This window comes from Chelonia mydas, chromosome 7 (genome assembly GCF_015237465.2).
Source record: "Chelonia mydas isolate rCheMyd1 chromosome 7, rCheMyd1.pri.v2, whole genome shotgun sequence".
Taxonomy (NCBI): Eukaryota; Metazoa; Chordata; order Testudines; family Cheloniidae; genus Chelonia; species Chelonia mydas.
In genome coordinates, this window is record NC_057853.1 from 49,553,462 (window position 1) to 49,576,806 (window position 23,345).

The 23,345-nt window shown below is 51.6% G+C and overlaps 1 protein-coding gene across 6 annotated transcripts in view; it reads left to right on the forward strand.

Moving 5' to 3' along the window:
* BSN (bassoon presynaptic cytomatrix protein) overlaps positions 1–23,345 on the forward strand; it is a 479,044-nt gene that overhangs the window by 450,065 nt on the left and 5,634 nt on the right. For all 6 annotated transcript variants that reach the window (XR_006292516.1, XR_006292515.1, XR_006292517.1 and 3 more), the window contains one exon: positions 11,935–11,989. Coding sequence is in view for 3 of the 6 variants with exons in the window: in XM_043552315.1 (XP_043408250.1) it covers positions 11,935–11,975 (41 nt within the window). In the remaining 3 variants the exon portion in view is untranslated. The remainder of the gene's footprint in view (positions 1–11,934; positions 11,990–23,345) is intronic.

Genomic DNA, 23,345 nt, shown 5'->3' on the forward strand with positions numbered 1-23,345 from the left:
AAAGTCCATGTTCCTGACTAGCCCTTGTACTGGAGTGGCAACTTTGCTATAGGCAAGTCAAAAGAGTTTGACTTGAAGGGTTGAATCATCACTTGGACCTCTGGGTCGATGAAGTTGGGGTCCACTAAGGATTGGTGGATAGCCGACACCTGTGCTCCAGTGTCCCTCCATGCTGTAACCTTCCTACCCAAACTCACAGTTTTCCTCTGCTCTGAGGGTAACTGGGAGGCATCTGGGCCTGAGGACCTTTGGTGTGACCCCGGTGCAATGAACTGTAATCTGTTGGGGTTCTTGGGGCAGTTGGCCTTTACATGCCCCGGCTTGTTACATTTAAAACATCGCCCAGCTGACTGGTCACTGGGGCGAGGTGGGTTGCTGGAGAATGGTGTGGTGGGATGATAAGGTGTCTGGGGTTTTCCTTGGGGTGTAGATGGGCTGCCCCCAGTAGTAGGGTGTGGTCTGAGGGTGTCCCTTCTGGTGTCCGCTCAAACTGCGACCAGGGTTGTTCCTCTCTCCTCCCTCCACCTGTTTTATTCCGGTTTGCCCCACCTCTCTGGCAGTCTGGGACTGCTCGCATTAATCAGCATAAGAAGCAAGATTTCCTGCTGAGTCCATTTTCTTATCCCATAAACACTGTTTTATATCATCATTGGACATATTCAGGAATTGTTCCTGAGCCATCAAATCACACACTCCTTCAAAGCCAGTGACACCCCTTCCTTTGACCCATTTAGCTAGTAGATCCTTTATCTGGTTTACATAAGCCACATGACTTACTCCAGGCCCTCTCTTAAGGGTTAGAAATTTTACTCTGTAATTTTCAGGTGTAACTTGAAATTGTTTTAAAACCAAATCCTTGAATTTATCATAGTCAGAAGCCTCATCAATAGGCATCTTGTTGAATATGTACAGAGCTCTTCCAGTCAATTTTGCGACCAATGTGGTCATCTTGTGAGCGTCAGGAATTTTATGGAGTGTGCACAGTCTCTCAAAGGTGAGAAAATATTCAGCAATATCACTGGATTCATCATACTGTGGACATAGTCTCTCCCATTTCTGGATTGTTGGGGAAGGATTGTTAGGGTTATTCGGTATATTCTGCTGAGCCCTTGCCTTTTCTATCTCCAGTGCATGCTTCCTCTCTTTTTCCCTCTCCTCCATTTCTTTTTCTTTTGCCTCCATAGCTCTCCTGTGGGCAGCTTCTTCTGCCTCCACCCTGGCTTTTTCTGCCTCCCTAGCAGCTTTTTCTTTGGCCATTTCTGCCTCCCTAGCAGCTCTTTCTTTGGCCGCTTGTGCATCAATCTCCATCTGTCTGAGTTCTACCCATCTTTCATGTTCCTTCTGTCTTTCCTCAGCCTCAAATCTGGCTAATTCCAGTTTTTGTTGGACATTGCTTTCTGTCATCCTAGCCTCTCTGGGTTTAAACTAGCTATACCCGAGAGTTAGAAAGAAAAAAAAAACCTGCTTGTGAATTCCCAATTCTCTGTGCTGTAACCTGATACCTTTGCCTCTGATAGCTGTTCCCAGCCTACAGAAAAATCCTTTTGTTAAAAAACTAACACCTCTGCCTCTAGGCAAAGAGACAGAAAAAGCTCTAGCTGCTTTCAGTTAAAAAAAAACCTCTTCAGGTCTGTGCTTTTGGTTCAAAATGATCCCACTGCTCTGCCACCATGTCAGGGTTCCCTCCCCACTTGAACTCTGGGATACAGATGTGGGGACCCACATGAAAGACCTCCTAAGCTTATTTTTACCAGTTTAGGTTAAAAACTTTCCCAAGGCACAAATTTCGCCTTGTCCTTGAAAAGTATGCTGCCACCACCAAGTGATTTAGACAAAGAACAGGAAAAGGACCTTTGGAGTTCCTATTTCCCCCAAATATTCCCCCAAGCCCTTACACCCACTTTCCTGGGGAGGCTTTAGAATAAACAAGATGAGCACAAACCAGCCTTTGATTTTTAAGACCCAAAAAACCCAATCAGATTCTTAAAAAAACAGAATTTTACTAGAAGAACAAAAAAAGATAAGAGAACAACTCTGTAAGATCAGAATGGAAGATAATCTAACAGGTAGTCAGATTCAAAACATAGCGAATTCCTCTAGGCAAAACCTTAAGTTACAAAAAGACACAAAAACAGGAATACACATTTCCTCCAGCACAGCGAATTTCACAAGCCAAAACAAAGAAAACGTAACGCATTTTCTAGGTAGATTACTTACTAACTTTACAGGAATTGGAGGGCTTGCATCCTTGATCTGTTCCTGGCAAAGGTATCACACAGACAGACAAAAGCCTTTTCACCCCCTCCAGATTTGAAAGTATCTTGTCCCCTCATTGGTCATTTTGGGTCAGGTGCCAGCCAGGTTACCTGAGCTTTTTAACCTTTTACAGGTAAAAGGACTTTGCCTCTGGCCAGGAGGGATTTTATAGCACTGTATACAGAAAGGTGGTTACCCTTCCCTTTATATTTATGACATAGCCATTCTTCACAGGCTGACCCACAGGAAGACTAAACTCTTTTACAGTCCACTGTCCTTGTTGTTGGGCCATCCACCCTGTCTGGCTTTTCCATTGTTGTACCTGAAGTGTTAGCAGGGGCGTCATCCAAAGTAGCATAGTTGAAATACAGATACATAGACAACATTCCTAATTTCAGATACAGAAATGATACAAGCATACAAATAGGATAATCACATTCAGTGAATCATATCCTTTCCAGTGATATCTCACATGAGCCATCTTGCATAAAGTATATCTCAGTTATATCATATTCATATGATAAGCATATTTTCAGAAAGAACCGCCTCCGCCTTCTCTGGGCTCCCCTCTGGGTCACATCTCCCTTTGCTCCTTAGAGCGGGATCCATCTCTGGTTCAGCTAACAACCTGGATAGTTCACTCCCTGGCAGGCACTACATCCGCATCCCTTCCTGAAGAGGTGTTGCCTCCAGCTACTATGCAGGAGCTGGTCTCAGCCAACCTCCCAGCTGCAAGGATGTGGCTTCCCCCTGCTGCAGAGGAATCAAGGAGGCTCTCTCCCATTCTCTCAGCAGTTCCTGAGACCTGACCCTTTCCCTTGGGGGTCCCAGCATAAAACTTCTTGCTGTGGGAAAATACCTTAACCTGAGCCACACAGAAAAAATCATAACCAAGAAGCGGGTCAACTAGGAGGTGTTCCATTACCCCCACAGTTGAAACACTTTCCAAATCTTCCTATACCACATGGATTTTAGCTAGTGGTATGAGGAATCTGCTTTCATCGACCCCCACAATTACCTGCCAACCAGGTAATATACTAGCCTTTGGGACCACACTCTGCTTAACCAGAGAGATCTGGGTCCCTGTATCATTCTGCACCAAGTACTCCCTGCCATCAATTCTGACAACCTTAACAATGCTCCATATCTGGTTCTTCAGAGGCTAATCTCACAAAACCAATATGATAGGTTTCAATCACCTCGGGGGGGTTTCTGTGTTGAGGACAGCAGAACTAACATTCTGGTTATTGGTTGCCTGCTTCCTCCTAGCACAGGGCATTCATTCCTCAGAAGATCGGTGGAATTACAATAGCACCTTTTGGGCTCTTATGCTTTTTACAGGAGATTTGGGGTGAGGGTTAGAGGAATGATTTTGGGGAGGTGAGCACTCAGCCTACCAGCCACCCTCTTTCTTGATAGGGATAAAACAGGATCCTCCCTTCCCACCATGTTAAAGCCCCTCTTTTGGTGGTTTGCTTTCAAGAGGTGCCTGGGTCTGTTCAAAAGCATCAGCTAGAGATGCCATCTCATCTACAGATTTTTACATTTTTGTCCCATAGACACAGAAATGCTCTTGAGCAATAAGATCAAATATTCCTTCAAAGCTTGTAACACCTTTGCCCCTCACCCATTTTCCCATCATATCTTTCATTTTGTTCACATATTCGCCATGACTCATACCAATATCCATCCCTCTTGAGATTCCTAAATTTAACGCTATATGTTTCAGGGGTAATCTGAAACCTTTGCAAAACATCCTCAATGGACACACATTTCATTGAACACACTTCGAGCTTTACCAGTTCATTTTGCAATCAGGGTAGGAACTCTCTTGGCATCAGGGATTTCGTGCACTGCACACAGCCTTTCAAAGGTAGTCAGATATTCAGCAGTATCGTCTCAGCAGTATTGTATGAATGGTCCTAATTGTGCATTTTTGGAGTGATGGGAATCACTGGGGTCGGTGGATTCTGTTTTTGCTTTTCTAGTAGGTCCAGTTGGTGTTTTCGCTCTCTTTCTCTTTCCTTTATCTCCAGTTCTTTCAGTTCCAATATTCTATGGTGCTCTCTCTCGCTCTCTCAAAGCTCCAACTTTGCAATAGCTTCACTGCATTCACTAATTTTCCTGCTTTTCTGTCCCTACTTCCCTTTCCCAAAATAAACAAACAGAAAATAAGAAACCGGTAGCCTCCTCCTGACTGTCCTTAGCCACACTTAAAGCCTCACTTAAAATCTTTATGCCAGTGTATGAAGTGCAAATCTTGCTCAGTACAACAATATCTGTATTTCACCCTGATTGCTGCATCACTGATGGGCTCCCCGGTGTGAAGCCTGGGACTGTGGAAGAGCTGTGCCCCCTTACCTCTCCAGCCTGGGCTATCTCTCAAAATGCTTTGCTAGTGACAAGCAGCAAGCTCCTCCAGATGCTGTTATCACTCAGCACAAACATATGTGGAGCCCCACACCCAGCTAGATTGTATGAATGGTCCCAGAGGCACTCATGAATCACACAGAGAAAGGCACCAGCCAAATCCCCCCAGCTCCCAGCCTTGTACCTCAGGATATACCATCTTGCACTGTGTGACAAGTTGGGTCACAGAAACCCCCTTGGGACTGCCACCTGATGTTCTGAGACTACCTCTAAGCCTGTTTTCCCTGGCAGCTTGGGACTTCAGTACCTTGCCTGGTTGTGCCAAACACGCTAGCCTGCTACAAACACAGACCCAGATCTGAACTACATCCCCAAAAGTTGCAGGCTTAAGTAAAAACAGCTTAAGAAGTGCTCCTGTCTCCAACACCCAGATACCCAGTTCCCAATGGGATCCAAACCCCAAATAAATCTGTTTTACTCTGTATAAAGCTTATACAGGGTAAACTCATAAATTGTTCGCCCTCTATAACACTGATAGAGAGATATGCACAGCTGTTTGCTCCCCCAGGTATTAATACTTGCTCTGGGTTAATTAATAAGTAAAAAGCGATTTTATTAAATATAAAAAGTAGGATTTAAGTGGTTCCAAGTAATAACAGACAGAACAAAGTAAATTACCAAGCAAAATTAAACAAAAACACACAAGTCTAAGCAGTAGGAAACTAATACAGTAGGAAACTAAATGCAGGTAAATCTTCCCCTCAGAGATGTTCCAATAATCTTCTTTGACAGACTAGACTCATTCCTAGTCTCGGTCCAGCAATCACTCACACCACTGTAGTTACTTTCAGGCAGTTCCAGTTTCTTTCAGGCATATTTTTGGGGTGGAGAGGCTACCTCTTGAGCCAATTGAAGACAAAAAGGAGGGGTTTCCAAGGGCTTATATAGTCTTTCTCTTGTGGGTGGAAACCCCGCTCTTCTCCTGTGTAAAATCCCCTCAACAAGATGGAGTTTTGCAGTCACCTGGGCAAGTCACATGCCCATGCATGACTCAGTTCTTTACAGACACCATTGTTTACATGTTAGTTTGAATGTTCCCAGGAAAGCTACGATGTGGACTGGCATCTTCCAAAGTTCATTGTTAGTTAAGTACTCCCAATTACTTGAATAACCCCTTCACACTATGTTGACCAAATCTGTCTTATGTGCTTCCTTCAGCAAACACTTTAAATACAAGCATAGAGCCAATGCTCATAACTTCAGATATAAAAGTGATACATGCATACAAATAGGATGAATATATTCAGTAGATCATAACCTTTGCAAGGATATGTTACATGGCATATCTAGCGTAAAACATATCCCAGTTATGTCATATTTACACTCCTAAGCATATTTCTAAAAAGCATTATGGGGTGCAATGTCACACACTGCTCAAGGCAAGCAGTGCAAGTTTATTAATTGGTTCACCACTTCATCAATGGAAAGTGGATATACACCAGCCTTTGTAAACCTGAGCAAACTCTCTTATCAAACACTTCAGGCAAACTCACTGGTAAAGATAAAGAGTTAAACAAATGTATTGATTATAAGTGATAGGCAAAAAGTCAGAGTTAGTTACCAAAATAAAATAAAATATAAGCATGCAGTCTAAACATCCAACCCTATTAGACTGGGCAACATCTAGATTTAAGCAGTTTTTTTCACCCCACTGGATATTGCAGTCTTTAATATACAGATTTGTTCCTTAAACCTGGGTCAGTCTCCTCTGTTGGAGTCTTCAGTCTTCTGAGTGTCCTTGTAGCTTGAAGCATAGGTGGGGGAAGGAGAAAGGTCAAGCAGGGGGCCCCTGTGTTCTGTTTTATATCCTTAATCCCATGTGCTTGGAGAACACAAGTCCAGGCATGTCTGGTGGTCATTGCTGAATCACAAGATGAAGCAATATCCTGGTGTGTCTCCTGTGAGTGAATCATTGAATTGTAACTCCTCTTCTGGACAATGGCTGGTGATGTCTGTTCAGCACCCACCCAGGTGTTGATTACCTCTTCCCTTGTCATTGTCTCTGGGGAGCTAGTATCTGGGTGCTGCCCAAACCCACAGCATGTAACACATTCTCATAACTTCATATGCATTAATGATGTACATATTTAGATGGGACAGTGGGTTTCAGCAGATCATAACCTTTCCTATGATACCTCACAATTATATATAAATGAGGGGGTTACAGGGCGCTCCCCCAAGGTATAAAATGTCACACCTATTCGGCAGGGATGGCCTGCATTCTTTGTTCCTAGATGAATGCCGTTGCATTGAGCTACATTAAGACATGTTGTTCAGATAGGATTAGTCTGCTGTAAGGCATTTGACTCAGTCTCACACAACATCCTAAATAAAAAATATAAGCACTATGCACAATCCGTGTAGCATCCTGGCAAGGTGAAGGCGCTGCAGCAGGTTAACAGGTCCTGGCTGCTCCTATGGCTGCTTGGGCCAGAGTATAAAAGGAAGGGGAAGGACAAGATGCCTTCTCCTCATGGGGCTGGCTAAAGCCTCTGCACATTCTCCCCAGTCTTTTCAGTGGATTTACTTTGTGAGTGTGTGGGTAAAAAGCAAGCCCAGGCCAAGGCTGTAAAAGCACTGATGTCTATAAGGGCTAGTTCCATTGCCTGCCTGGGGAACCCAGCTTGGTATCTTGATAGCTTTTTTGGCAAGTTTGGTTGTTAAAGATCACAGTGCTGATGTAAGGTTCTTAGACACCTGAAAGGCCTTTGACTTGGGGCTGCATGACACTGAGTAAAAACTAGAATGATATAAAATGAACATGGCAATGATGAATGGATTAAATGCTGGCTGGCAGATAGGGTTCAAAATGGAACTGAGAATGGGGAATTGAGTGGGTGTGTGTTTCCAGTGGGTCCCCCAGGGTTTGGTTCTTGGCCCTATGCTATTTAACATGTTTATTGATGACCTGGAAGAAAACGTGTAATCATGATCGATAAAGTTTGCAGATGATCCAAAAATTGGGGGAGTGATAAATAATGAAGAAAACAGATCACTGATATGGATCACTTGGTAAATGGAGAGCAAGCAAATAATATGCATTTTAATACTCTATCCTGGGAAGCAGTGACTCTGAAAAAGATTTGGGGCAATGGTGGATACTCAGCTAAACATGAGATGCCTGTGTGACCGGTGGCCAAAAGGGCTAATGAAATCCTGGTGTGAGTGCTCTAGAATAGTGTGTTCAGTTCTGGAGTCCACAACTCAAGAAGGATGTTGATAAATTGGAGAGGGTTCTAAGAAGAGCCATGAGAAGAGCCTCACCTCAGTCCCTGGAAAAATCATGGAGCAGGTCCTTAAGGAATCCATTTTGAAGCGCTTGGAGGAGAAGAAGGTGATCAGGAAAAGTCAACATGGATTCACGAAGGGCAAGTCATGCCTGACCAACCTGATTACCTTCTATGATGAGATAACTGGTTCTGTGAATATGGGGAAAGTGGTAGGCGTGATATATCTTGACTTTAGCAAAGCTTTAGCAAAGCTTTTGATACAGTCTCCCACAGTATTCTTGCCAGCAAGTTTAAAAAGTATGGATTGAATGAATGGACTACAAGGTGGATAGAAATCTGGCTAGATTGTTGGGCTCAATGGGTTCAACATCTTCATTAATGATCTGGATAATGGGATGGATTGCACCCTCAGCAAGTTTGTGGATGACACTAAGCTGGGAGGAGAGTTAGATACACTGGAGGGTAGGGATAGGGTCCAAAGTGACCTAGAGAAGTTGGAGGATTGGGCCAAAAGAAATCTGATGAGGTTCAACAAGGACAAGTGCAGAGTCCTGCACTTAGGACTGAAGAATCTCATGCACTGCTACAGTCTGGGGACCGACTGGCTAAGTAGCAGATCTACAGAAAAGGACCTGGGGATTACAGTGGATGAGAAGCTAGATATGAGTCAGCAGTGTGCCCTTGTTGCCAAGAAGGCTAACGGCATACTGGGCTGCATTAGTAGGAGCATTGTCAGCAGATCGAGGGAAGTGATTATTCCCCTCTATTCAGCACTGGTGAGGCCACATCTGGAGTATAGTGTCTAGTTTTCGGCCCCCCACTACAGAAAGGATGTAGACAAATTGGAGAGAGTCCAGCGGAGGGCAACGAAAATGATTAGGGGGCTGGGGCACATGATTTATGAGGAGAGGCTGAAGGAACTGGGCTTATTTAATCTGCAGAAGAGAAGAGTGAGGTGGGATTTGATAGCAGCCTTCAACTACCTAAAGGGGGGTTCTAAAAAGGATGGAGCTAGGCTGTTCAAAGTCATGGCAGATGTCAGAACAAGGAGCAATGGTCTCAAGTTGCAGTGGAGAGGTCTAGGTTGGATATTAGGAAAAACTATTTCACTAGGAGGGTGGTGAAGCACTGGAATGGTTTACTTAGGGAGGTGGTGGAATCTCCATCCGTAGAGATTTTTATGGCCCAGCTTGACAAAGCCCTGGGTGAGATGATTTATTTGGAGTTGGTCCTGCTTTGAGCAGGGGATTGGACTAGATGACCTTCTGAGTTCTCTTCCAATCCTTATCCTCTAGGATTCTATGATTCTATGAATGAGTAACTAACCCATCCTTCGGTTATCTGCCAACACTCCCCCTCCCCCGCAGCTGCATGTCACCAGCACATGTTACTCACAAGGACTGTACATTTTCTTCCAAATCATTGGTAAAGATCTGGAACAGCAGTGGGCTGAGAACAGATCCCCACAAGAAACCCCCCCACTGGCTGATGATTTCCTGTTGACAAGCTGCGATGGCTGTCCACCCCACACAGGACTGGAAGGGGTTAAGGTGGCCAGGCAGGCCAATTAGCTGCTGAGGCTGCACCTGGAGGAGGAACTTCATAGCAAACAAATATTTCAGCCAGGCTTCTCGGGCTGGCAGAGAAAGCGCTAACACCCTCCAATGGCTTGACATTGAAGCTGGACAAAGTCAGTCTGGAAATCAGGCTTACATTTGCAACAGCTGGAGGAATTAACCATTGGAGCCATTTACTGGGGTCCTAGTGGATTCCCTGGCACTGTCAATTTCTAACTCACAACTGGCTCTGCTCTAGGAAGTGTTGTGGGGCCACTCTCTCACCTGGGCCAAATAGGCTCAACCGAGCTGATCACAAGAACCCTTCTGGCCTTCAAAGCTGGAATCTATATAAATAAACTCCAGTGCAATTCCTGTGAATGAGGTTCTAGAGTAGGGTTGCCAGGCATCTGGTTTTCGACTGGAACACCCGGTCGAAAAGGGACCCTGGCGGCGCCAGTTGGCACCACCAACCTGGCCACTAAAAGTCTGGTCAGCAGCACAGCAGGGATCCGGGCCTAAGGCAAGCTCCCTACCTACCCTGGCTCAGTGCGGCTCCCAGAAGCGGCCACCAGATCACAGCAGCCCCTAGGCTCATGGGTGGCCAGGGAGGCTCTGCCCGTGCCCCAGGTGCTGGCTAAGCAGCTCCCATTGGCTGGGAACTGTGACCAATGGGAGCTGCAGGGTTGGTGCCTGCAGACAAGAGGGCAGCATGCAGAGCTTCATTGGCTGCCCTGCATCTAGGAGCGGTAAGCGCTGCCAGGACTCCACACCTCCTCCCACACTAAAACTCCCTCCCAGAGCCTGCACCCCACAACCCCTCCACACCGCAACCCCCTGCCCCAGCACTGAGCCTACTCCTGCATCTGAAACCCCTCATCCCTGGCCCCACCCCAGAGCCCACACCCCCAGCCAGAGCCCTCATCCCCCTGCCCCACAACCCCCTGCCCCAGCGCAGAGCCCTCTCTCACACCCTGAACTCCTCATTTCTGGCCCCACCTGGAGCCTGCACTGCCAGCCCTGAGCTCATACCCCCCCATCTCAACCCCCTGCCCCAGGCCAAAGCCCACTCCCACACCCCAAACCCCACATCCCTGTCCTCACCCCAGAGCCCACACCCCAGACAGAGCCCTAACTCTCCTGCTCCAGCCCAGTGAAAGTGAGTGAGGGTGTGGGAGAGCGATTGATGGAGGGAGGGGGGATGAAGTGAGCGGGGGTGGGGCCTCTAGGAAGGGGACGGGCAGGGGTGAGGCCTTGGTGAAGGGTCAGGGCAGGGGTGTTCAGTTTTGTGCAATTAGAAGATTGGCAACCCTACTCTAGGGAGCAATCTGGATTGTATGGTGTGTGGCTACATTGCAATGAGACCTGTGGCTGGTCCATGTCAGCTGATGCAGGCTCATGAGGCTTGGGCTGTGGGGCTGGAAAACTGCAGTGTAGACGTCAGGTCTCGGACTGGTGGCTAGGCTCTGGGACCCTCTCCCATTGCTCTATTTTGCAGAGAACCATGTTGACTGGGGTTAATCATGCTGCCACGTATTTATTCTTTGCTACTTCTGCCAGCCATTCCATGGCTTTGCCCAACCGTTTGCCCAACCCTGTTTGCCTTTTCCAGGTGGTGGCTCAACATTAGCATATGTCCAGTCCCCTGGGCCTTGCCCCGTATATCATCGGAGGGGTAAAGGCAGGAGGGGGAGGTAGGGCAGGCTCAGAATTTCTCCCTATTTTGTTCTTATGTTGTAGATGGTGTTGTTTTACAAACAATCAAGCAATTGCAGAGCCAACCTGGCTGTCACCGAGAAGCCAGGGTTACAGCAGAAAGAGCTAGTGCTAGCATGGGCTGGATGCAGGGAAAGCAGCTTTGCTGTCAGGGCCCAGAGCTGCAGTGGGGTTACCGGGAGCTACCCTGTCACTCCCCTGCAGGCCATGCCCTGACCCCAGACAATGCCCAGACCCCAGGGCAACAAAAATGATTAAAGGATTGGAACACATGACTTATGAGGAGAGGCTGAGGGAACTGGGGATGTTTAGTCTTCAGAAGAGACGAATGAGGGGGGATTTGATAGCTGCTTTCAGCTACCTGAAAGGGGGTTCCAAAGAGGATGGCTCTAGACTGTTCTCAATGGTAGCAGATGACAGAACAAGGAGTAATGGTCTCAAGTTGCAGTGGGGGAGATTTAGGTTGGATATTAGGAAAAACTTTTTCACTATGAGGGCGGTGAAACACTGGAATGCGTTACCTAGGGAGGTGGTGGAATCTCCTTCCCTAGAAGTTTTTAAGGTCAGGCTTGACAAAGCCCTGGCTGGGATGATTTAGTCGGGGATCGGTCCTGCTTTGAGCAGGGGGTTGGACTAGGTGACCTCCTGAGGTCCCTTCCAACCCTGATATTCTATGATTCTATGAATGATGATACCTCACAGTGCCATTGCATGCCTCACCGCCCTCTTTTCTTTGCCCATCACAGCGGTGTCGGCATTCGGAAAGAAATTCACGTCGTTCTGGTGAGCAAATGCTGCAAGGTGAGTCACACTCAACTGCCCCGATGCCCCATCCCATGGCCATCCCGATGTATGAACCTTTGCCTCCCCACAGTGACTCTGACACACCAGTCCTCACCTCCCCAGAGCCGCCGCAAGGCACCAGCCCTCATCTCCCCACAACTGCCCTGACGAACAAATCCCACAGCCACCCAACATCCCAGCCAACACCACCCCTCAGTGTGCCAGCCCTTACCTCCTCACAGCCACCCCAAAGCACCAGCCGTCACATCCCCACAATTGCCCCAATGCGCCAGCCATCGTCCCCCACCAGCCGCTCTGATGTGCCAGCCCTTGTATCCCCACAGCAGCCCCAAAGTACCAGCCCTGGCCTCCACACACTCATCCTGATGCGCCAGCCCTCACCTCCCCGTAGCCACCCAGATGTGCCAGCCCTCGCCTCCCTACAGCTGCTCTGAACCACCACTCCTCGCCTCCCCACAACCACCCTCAACCACAAGCCCTTCCCTCCCTGTTGCCACCCTGACGCACCAGCCCTCCTCTCCCCACACTGGCCCCAATACACCTGCCTTCACATCCCCACAATTGTCCTGAAGCACCAGCCCTCAAATACCCACTGCCACCCTGACAAGTCAGCCCTCGCCTACCTACAACAGCACTGATGCTCTTGTCCTCACCTACCTACAACTGCCCTGACGCACCAGCCCTCACCTACCCTCAGCAACCCCAACGCGCCAGCCCTCGCCTCGCCTTGCCCTGATGCACCAGCCCTTGATTCCTCACAGTCACCCTGATGTGCCAGCCATCGCCTCCCCATAACTCTTCTGACGCGCCAGCCCTGGCTTTCCCAAAGCCACACTGGTGCAGCAGCCCTCGCCTCCCCAAAGCTGCTCTGACATGCTAGCCCTTGCCTCCCCGATGCATCAGCACTCACCTTCACACAGCAGCCCCAATGCACCAGCCCACCCCTCCCCACAACAGCCCCAATGCACCTGCTTTCACATCCCCACAACAGCCCTGACACGCCAGCCCTCTCATCCCCACAGCCACCCTGACATGACAGCCCTCGCCTACACATAACCGCCCTGATGTGGCAGCCCTCACTTCCCCACAGCCACCCTGATGCACCAGTCCTCGCCTCCCCATGGCCGCTGTGACATGCCAGCCCTTACCTCCCCACGGCCACCAACGCGCCAGCCCTCACCACTCTGACGCTCCAGCCCTTGCTTCCCCACAGCTGCCTTAACATGCCAGCCGTCGCTTCCCCACAGCTGCCACAATGCACCAGCCCTCGCCTCCCCACAGCTGCCCTGATGCACCATCCCATGGCCATCCAATGTGCCAGCCCACACCACCCCCCAGTGTGTCAGCCCTCCCCACCCCATCAAAATCCCAAGGCACCAGACCTCGCCTCCCAACAAGTGCCCTGACATGCTAGTCCTCACCTCACCAGAGCCACCCTGATGCGCTAGCCCTCACCTCCCCATTGCCTCCCTGACACACCAGCCCTCAGACACCATGGCCGCCCCAAAGCACCAGTCATCGCCTCCCCACAACCACCCTGATGTGCTAGCCCTCGCCTCCACATAACTGCCTGACGCACCAGCCCTTGCCTGACCATAACTAACTTGACAAACCAGACCTCACTTCCCCACAACCGCCCTGATGCAGCAGTCCTCACCTTTCCACAACCGCCCTAAACCACCAGCCCTTCCCTCCCCATTGCCACCCCAATGCACCAACCCTCCCCTCCCCACAATGGCCCCAATGCACCCACTTTCACATCCCCACAATGGCACCGACGTGCCAAGCCTCACATGCCACAGCCACCCTGATGCACCAGCCCTCGCCTACACACAACCACCTTGAAGCGCGAGCCCTCGCCTATACACAACTGGCTTGATGTGCCAGCCCTTGCCTACCCACAAGCGCCCTAATGTGCCAGCCTTCGCTTCCCCACATCTGCCCTGACATGCCAGCCCTCGCCTGCCTACAGCTGCCCTGATGTGCCAGCCCTCACCTCCCCACATCTACCCCAACGTACCAGCCCTCACTTCCCCACAACCACCCTGATGCACCAGCCCTCGCCTCCCCACAACAGCCCTGATGCCCAGCCATCCCCTCCCAACAGCCGCCCCGAACCACGAGCCCTCGCCACCCCACAGACACCCTGACATGCCAGCTCTTGCCTCTCCATGGTTTCCCTGATGCACCAGCCCTCGACTCACCACAGCTGCCATGACACACCAGCCCTCGCCTCCCCACAGCCACCCTGAGGCCCAGCCATCACCTCCCCACAGCCGCCCCGAAGCACCAGCCGTCGGCCCCCCCATAGTTGCCATGATGCGCCAGCCCTCACCTCCCCACAGCCACTCTGACATGCCAGCCCTTCTCTCCCCATAGCAGCCCTGATACACCAGACCTTGCCTCCCCACTGCTGCCGTGATGTGCCAGTCATCACCTCCCTGACATACCAGACTTTCCCTCTGCACAACCTCTCTGAGGTCGCAGCCCTTGTCACCCCACAGCAGTCTTTACGCACCAGCCCTTGCCTTCACACATCCGCCCTGACACTCCAGCCCTCACCTCCCCACATACGCCCTGATGCACCAGCCCTGGCCTCCCCACAGCCACCCACACCTGCCAGCCCTTGCCTCCCTATGACTGTCCTAATGCGCCAGCCCTCGCCTCTCCAAAGCTTCCCTGATGCACCAGCCCTCCCTTCAAAACAGCTTCCCTGATGCTTCCCCGCAGCCACCCTCATGCCTCAGCCCTCACCTCCCCATGGCTGCCCTGATGCACCAGACCTCGACTCCCCACAACCACCCTGACACACCAGCCCTCACCTCCCCACAGCTGCCCTGAAGTGCCAGCCCTTGCTTCCCCATAGCCGCCCTGATACACCAGCTCTTGCTTCACCACAACCTCCCTGACATGCCAGCCCTGGCCTCCCAACAAATGCCCTGACACAACAGCCCTCCTTTCTCCACAGCCGCTCTGATGCGCCAGCCCTTCTCTCCCCACAGCCACCCTGATGCACTAGCCCTCACTTCCCCACAGCTGCACCGACATGCCAGCCCTCACTTCCCCAGAGCCGCCCTGACACACCAGCCCTCACCTCCTTTCAGCCACCCTGATGCGCTAGCTCTCACATCCCCAAAACTGCCCTGACACAACAGCCCTTGCCTCTCCACAGCCGCCCTGACGGACCAGCCCTCTCCTACCCACGACCAATGTTCCCTCTAATTTTTGACAGGCCATGTGTGCAAAAAATTTCTGTGTGTATTGTGCTTCTCTGCAAATTTTTGTGCACGCGGTGTTTCGCCGTGTGCGCTGGCTTTAGGATCTGTGTGCGCGCACACACACACACAGCTTAGGGGGAACAGTGCCCATGACTGCCCTGGCACATCAGGACAGGGAGGCGAGGGCTGTCGTGTCAGGGTGATTGTGGTGAGGAGAGTCCTGTTGTTTCCCCACGACTCCCCCCCACGACTTCCCCACAGCTACCGCGACAAGCCAGTCCTCGCTTCACCAAAGCTGCCCTCGCTTGCCAACACTTGCCTCACCACAGCCACCCTGATGCGCCAGCCCACGGCTACCCAACCTGCCAGCCAACACCACCCCTGTGTGGCAGCCCTCACCACCTGATCACTGTCCTGAATCACCAGCCCTCTCCTCTCCACAGCCTCTGGGAACCACAAGCCCTCACCTTCCCACAGCCACTCCAACGCTCCAGCCCTCCCCTCCCCTCAACTTCTCTGAACCACAAGCCCTCGCCTCCCCATGGCAGCCCTGATGCAACCAGCCCTCGCCACTCTACAGCCTCCCTGACACACCAGCCCTCACCTTCCCAAAGCCACACAGACACGCCAATCCTTGCCTTCCTAGAATTGTCCCAGCACACCAAAACTCACCTCCCCACAGCCACCCTGATGCACCAGCACTCACCTCCCAACAGCTGCTCTGACGAGCCAGCCCTTGTCTCCCCACAGCCAGGGCTGGTGCATCCAAGTGGCTGTGGGGAGGGGAGGGCTGGTGCATTGGGGCAGTTTTGGGACTGTGAGGGCTGGCATGTAAGGGTGGTTGTAGCGAGGCGAGGCCTGGAGCATGAGGGTGGCTTTCGGGAGGCAAGGGCTGGTGTGTCAGGGAGATGTGGGGAGGTGAGGGAAGGCACATCAGGGCAGCTGTGGGGAAGTGAGGGCTGCCATGTCACAGTGGGTTCTGCGGAGGGGAGGTCTTGTGCGTCGGGGCAGTTGTGCGGAGGCAAGGGCTGGTGCATTGGGATGACCAGGGGAGGCGAGGGCTGGCACATCAGGGTGGCTGTGGGGAGGCGAGTGTTGGCAAGCAAGGGCGGCTTTGGTGAAATGAAGATTGGTACGTCAGGGTAGCTGTGGGGAGTCGAGGGCTGGTACATCACGGCAGCCATGGGGAGGCAAGAGCTGGCTCATCAGGTTGTGTGTGGTGTGCTGAGGTCTTGTACTTCTGGGTGGGGGAGGTGATGGCTGGGCCTCAGGGCGGCTGCAGGGAGGTGAGGGCTGTCATGTCAGGGCTACTGTGGTGAGGAGAGGGCTGTTGTTTCAGGGCAGTCATGGGGAGGCGAGGGCAGGTGCATGAGGTTGTCTGTGCAATGGCAAGGGCTGGCACGTCAAGGCGTCTGTGGAGAGGCACGGGCTCTTGTGTCAGGGCAGTTTTAGGGGGGCGAGCGCTGGCGCCTCTGGGCAGCTGTGGGGAGGCGAGAGTTTATGCACCAGGACAATTCTAGGGAGGCAAGGGCTGATGTGTCAGGGTGGCTGTGGGGTGGCGAGGGCTGGTGCACTGGAGCGGCCACGGGGAGGCAACTGTGGTTAGGAGAGGGCTGTAATTTCAGGGCAGTCATGGGGAGGCGAGGGCTGGTGCATCAGGGCAGGCTCCCCACAGCTGCCCTGACTCGCCTGCCCTCACCTCCCCAAAGCCACCCTGTCGTGCCAGCCCTCACCTCCCCACAGCCGCCCTGATGCACCAGCCCTCGCCTCCCCATAACTGCCCTGATGCACCAGCCCTCGCGTCCCCACAACCCCCCTGATGTGCCAGCCCTCCCATCCCCACAACTGGCTTGACACACCAGCCCTTGCCTCCCCACAACTGCCTTGAGACGCCAGCCCTTGTATCCCCACAACCCCTCTGACATGCCAGCCCTCTCCTCCCCACAACTGCCATTATGCGCTAGTTGTCACCTCCCCACAACTGCCCCAAAGCGCCAGCCCTCGCTTCCCTACAGCTGCCCTGATGCACCAACCCTCCTCTTCTCACAGCCAGCCCGAAGCACCAGCCCTCACCTCCCCATAACTACCCTGAAGCACCAACCCTTGCCTCCGCACAACTGCTCTAATGTGCCAACCCTCGCCCCCCCCCACAGCCACCCTGACACGCCAGCCCTCGCCTCCCCACAGCCACATTGACATGCCTGCCCTCGCCTCCCTGCAGTCACCCTGGGGCACCAGCCGTGGCCTCCTCATACCCACCCTTACATGCCAGACATCACACCCCATACAACTTCCCTGAACCACCAGCCCTCACCAGCCCACAGCCACCCTGATATGCCAGTGCTCGCCTCCCCACGGCTGCTCTGATGCAGCAGCCCTCGCCTCCCTACAATTGCCCCAACGCACCAGTCCTCGCTTCCCTACAGCCGCTCTGATGTTCCAGCCCTCGTCTCCCCACAGCCGTCCCGAAGCACCAGCCCTCACTTTGCCATAACTGCCTGACACGCCAACCCTCGCCTCCCCACAGCCACTCTGAACCACCAGCCCCCACCTCCACATAACTGCTCTGATGTGCCAGCTCTCGCCTCCCCACAACTTCTCCAATGCACCAGTCCTCTCTTTCCTATAGACGCCCTGATGTGCCAACCCTCATCTTCCCACAGCAGCTCTGAACCACCAGCCCTCACCTCCCTACAAGTTCCCCGAAGCACCAGCCCTCACCTCCCCGCAATTGCCCAGAACCAGCAGCCCTTGTCTCCCCATGGCCTCCCTGACATGTCAGCCCTCGACTACCCACAACTGCTCCGAAATTCCACTTCTCACTCTCACTTCCCCACAGTCACCCTGCCGCACCAGCCCTCGCCTCCCCACAGCCATCCTGAAGCACCAGTCCTCGCCTCACCACAGGTGTACCAACGTGTCAGCCCTCGCTTCCCCATAGCCACCCTGAACCATTAGCCCTCACCTCCCCACAGCTGCCCTGATGTGCCAACCCTTGCCTCCCCAGAGCCTCTTTGAAGGAGCAGCCCCCCCCCCGTTTCCCACAGCTGCCCTATGCACCAGCCCTCGGCTCCCTGCTACTACTCTGACATGCCAGCCCTTGCTTCCCCAGAACCACCCTGATATGCCAGCACTCGTCTCCCCATAGCCACTCAGAAGCACCAGCCTTCGCCTCCCTACACCTGCCCTGATGCACCAGCCCTCACCTTCCCGCAGCCACTCTGAGGCACCAGCCCTACCCTCATCACACCTGCCCTGATATGCCAGACCTCATACCCCTGACAACTGCCCCGAACCACCAGCCTTTGCCACCCCACAGCCAGCCTGACATGCCAACCCTCACCTCCCCATGGCTGCACTGATGCACCAGCCCTCGTCTCCCCACAACTGCCCCGACACACCAGCCCTCACTTCCCTACAGCCGCCCCAATGCGCCAGCCCTCGTCCCCCCACAGCCACCCTGAAGCACCAGCCCTCGCCTCTCCACAACCACCCCAAAGCACCAGTTTTTGTATGGGCTTGGTTTAAGCCATGAGGATACATTTTCAACCTCGTAACTATGTACATGAAGTTATAACCTATAACATTACTGTAACAATTACCATAACATCACTATAACAACCATGCGCAGTGCATCATGAGCCTTCCGAAGACACCAGACATGACAAACTTTGCATTGGATACCACACAATCATTTTATAAGGATGAACATGGGGGTGCTGGGTGTTCCCCCGACGTACAGAGCATCACACCTTCCCTCTTAGTTTACTGCAAGAGGGTTAGTCACAAAGGCAGTTTGTGTTATTGTTCTCTTGGCATCCAGCCATTAAGGCCATGAGGCGGTGTGCCTCAGTTTCCCCATTCACACACAGCAAACAAGGTTTTTTATAGTTTCTCTGCTGTGATTAGCTTTAAACTTGTTTACAGGTATTAATTGAAAAGTAGCATTATCACAAGGTTTAACATCAGTAACAAAATTCTTATCCCAAAACTTAATACCAAAATTTTTAATAGGGATGAGTGTTTTTATACCAGGCCCTCTGTTCAGATATTCTAGTTTGAGGTTAGTTTATTCATTACCCATGGTGTCCTTTGACTCTCTCCCATGTAATCAGTCACTGCCTTTTCCTTCCCTCCAGTGTTCCCTTCTGTATGAAGAAAGAAAAGGAGCACTTGTGGCACCTTAGAGACTAACAAATTTATTCGAGCATAAGCTTTCATGAGCTACAGCTTTCATGATGCTGTAGCTCACGAAAGCGTATGCTCAAATAAATTTGTTAGTCTCTAAGGTGCCACAAGTACTCCTTTTCTTTTTGCAGATACAGACTAACACGGCTGTTACTCTGAAACCCTTCTGTATGGGCTCTTAATTTTTAATCATGTTTCTGGCATTTTGATGTCTCAGGGTCTGGCAAGATAGGTGTTCAGGGGGATCCTGCACATTGGCTGGCCCTTTGGGGAGCCATCTCCCAACCCCAGGACTGTACATATTCAGAAAATCCAGCTCCCCTTTTGGGGTTACCCTGTGTTTCCCCCTCCCAGCACTGAGTCCTTCCCTGCCCCCTAGAGGGCTGTGATCTGTGCTCTCTGGGCTAGGTGTGTTTACCCTTTGATCAGATTCACCTTTTCCCAGCAGCTTTCCCATAACTCTTCTCTGTGTTTCACCAGCCTAGGGAAAAACACCCCTTTCTCTGTCTGTTGGGTCATTTGTGCTCTCACAAACTACCACCTGGCAATTTCCTGCTCCCAACTCCTCTGTTATCACAGGCATTGGAACTGCATCTTGATTTAAAGAGACACAGTTACTTTCCAAAAAAGTATCAGAAATAGCATCCTGAAAAATTGGAACCTAGATTGGGGTATCCTCCGCCACCCCTTTCTCTGTCCCTGAGAAGTCAGCTGTGTGACTGCTCCCCTCCAGGAGGTTAGTTACACAGTTCCTTCTCAAAACCTGGGTCACGGCCTGAGTGGCCGGGTGCACAGATGCTGACCCAGCCATCCTCCTAGTGTCCTGGGCATCCTGCCCCAAGTGACTAATGAGGAGTCATTCCTGTACCCCCACTATTCCTTCCACGGTTTCCTCCTCTGGGCCCCCTCCTAAGACACATTTCTCTGTGCTCCCCAGGTAGGGTTCTATCTCTTGTTCATCTGCAGAACTCTGCCAGCAAACAACTAGGACAGTTTCCTTAATCACTGATAACACCTCTCCTGCCCCAGCGCCTGAGGGCACATTGCTTTCTGCTGGGAAAGGAGCTAGTCTCAGCCCTCCCTCCCCGCCCACATACTTGGAAGCACCCTGCTTCCCTGTGTTAGAGTCACAGGAATCTTCATCCACCTCAGTGGTTTCTGAGATTCCATGCCCCTTCTCTGGGCTCTCTGGGACACATTTCTCTCTGCTCCCTAGAGTCGGTTTTGCCTTTGGTTCAGCTGTAACCTGCTGGCAGCTAACAACCTGGACAGTTCTCTCCCTGGCAGGCATTACACCCCCATCCCTTCCTGATGTGGTGTTGCCTCCAGCTGCAGTGCAAGAGTTGGTCTCAACCACCCTCCCACCTGGAAGCATGTGGTTTCTCCCTGCGGCAGATGAATCAAGGATACTCTCTTCCATTCTCTCGGCAGTTCCTGAGACTTAACCTTTCCCTTGGGGGTCCCAGCATAACACTCCCTCCTGCTTCAGGCAAATACTTTAACCTGAGTTATACGGAAAAAATCATTACCAAAGAGCAGGTCAAATACGAGGTGTTCCATTACCCCCACAATTAAACACTTTCCAAACCACATGAATTTTAGCTAACAGTATGAGGAATCTGCTTTCACCCACCCTCACAATCTCTGCCATTTGGCCAGGCAACATAATGGCCTTTGGGACCACACTCTGCTTAACCAGAGAGATCTGGGCCCCTGTATCCCTCTGCCCCAAGTATTCCCTGCCATCAATTTGGACAGCATTAACGTGCTCCATATCTGGTTCTGCAGAGGCCTCACAAAACCAATATGATAGGTTTCAATTACTTGGGGGGTTTCTGTGTTGAGGACAGCAGAACTAACATGAGCTATTGTTTGCCTGCTTCCTCCTAGCACAGGGCATTTATTCCTCAGTTGATCAGTAGAATTACACTGATAGCACCTTTTGGGCTCTTCTACTTTTACAGGAGATTTGGGAGGAGGGTGAGAGGAATGTTTTTGGGTCAGAGAATATTTAGGCTCCCAACCCCCTTCTCTGTTCCCAGGGGCAAAATAGGATCCTCCCTTCCCACCAGTTTTAAACCCTGGACCAGTGATCTGCTAGGTCACTTGAATCCTTGACTCTGGGAGCCAGCCCTACCCTGCTCTGCTCAGAGAACCCCCACTCCTGGGCTGTTCACACACAGCCTCTGGCATGTAATCTGCTCCTTGGTTTGTGCAACCGAATGACACTAGCCAATACCTCTGGTCCCAGACAAAACCCTAGGAACCTCCATCTTACAGTGTCCAGTTATGCCCGCTGGACGCTGCAAGCTTATATGAGTTTGTCAATTTAACAAAGAAATTGATATGTACCAGGCTTGTTATCCCAAGGGGAGTCTCTGCCACACTTCAAACCAAAAGTGCTGCTTCAGTTAGAATACACAAACAGATTTATTAACTATAAAGATAGATTTTAAGTGATTATAAGTCAAAACATAACAAGTCAGATTTTGTCAAATGAAATAAAAGCAAAATGCATTCTAAGATGATCTTAACACTTTCAATGCCCTTATAAACTTAGATGCTTCTCACCTTCAGCCAGGCTCTCCCCTTTGATCAGCACTTTAGTCACTTGGTGTGGTGTCTGTAGATGTAGGTGGAAGAGAAAGAGAGATCATAGCAAATGTCTCTCCCTTTTATCATGTCCTTTCTTCTCTCTTGGCTTTGCCCACCCACCCCCGCCCTTCAGAGTCAGGTGAGCATTACCTCATCGCAGTTCCAAACTGACCAAAGGAAGGGTTGGGGGGTAACTCCCTCGAGAGTCTAACAGATTCTTTTGTTGCTGCCTAGGCCAGCGTCCTTTGTTCCTGTGACTCTGGGCTCGGTTTCTCCCATACCTGCCCAGATGAGATGTGAACTGCCCCTCTGCTCTTGGAGAGTTTTTGCCTGGGCTTGCTTTAAGTGATGAGGATACATTTTCAGCCTCATAACTATATACATGAAATTATAACTTATAATATTACAGTAACATTACTGTAACAATTACTGTAACATCGCTATAATAACAGTGCTCAGTGCATCATGAGCCCTCTGAAGACACCCGACATGACAAACTTTGCATTGGATATCACACAATCATTTTATAAGGATGAATATGGGGGTGCTCGATGTTCCCCCAATGTACAGAGCGTCACACCTTCCTCTCCCCACAACCACTCTGAACCACCAGCCCTCGCCTCCCCATGGTCGCCCCGATGCCCCAGCCCTCGCCTCCCCAAAGCCGTACTGACGTGCCAGCCCTCACCTCCCAACAGCCACCTTGACACACCAGCCATCCCCTCCCCACAACCACTCAGAACCTCCATCTTTTGCCTCCCCACAGCTGCCCTGACATGCCAGCCCTCGCCTCCCCACAGCCACCGTGATGCCCCAGCCCTCATCTTCCCACAGACACATCTAAACACCAGCTCTCACCACCCCACAGACACCCTGACGTGGCAGCTGTTGTGACCCCATGGCTCCCCTGAGGAGCTAGCCTTTGATTCCCCACAACTGCCCCACACCTGCCCTCACTTCCCCACAGTCTCCCTGATGCACTAACCCTCACCCCCCCACAGACGTCCCGATGCGCCAGCCCTCGCCTCCCCACTGCCCCCGTGATGCCCCAGCCCTCATCTCCCCACAACCGCCCCAGCGCTCCAGCCCTTGCCTCCCCAACCGTGAGTCACCAGCCATCCCCTCCCCACAACCGCTCGGAACCACCGTCTCTCGCCTCCCCACAGCCTTCCGCATGTACCAGTCCTCGTCTTCCCACAGCTGCCCTGAAGCACCAGCCTTCGCCTCCTCATAGTCCCCCCGAAGCACCAGCCGCACCTCCCCACAACAGTCCCAGCGCACCAGCCCTTGCCACCCCACAGCCATCCTGACATACAAGCCCTCGCCTCCCCACAGCTGCCCTGACGCGTGGG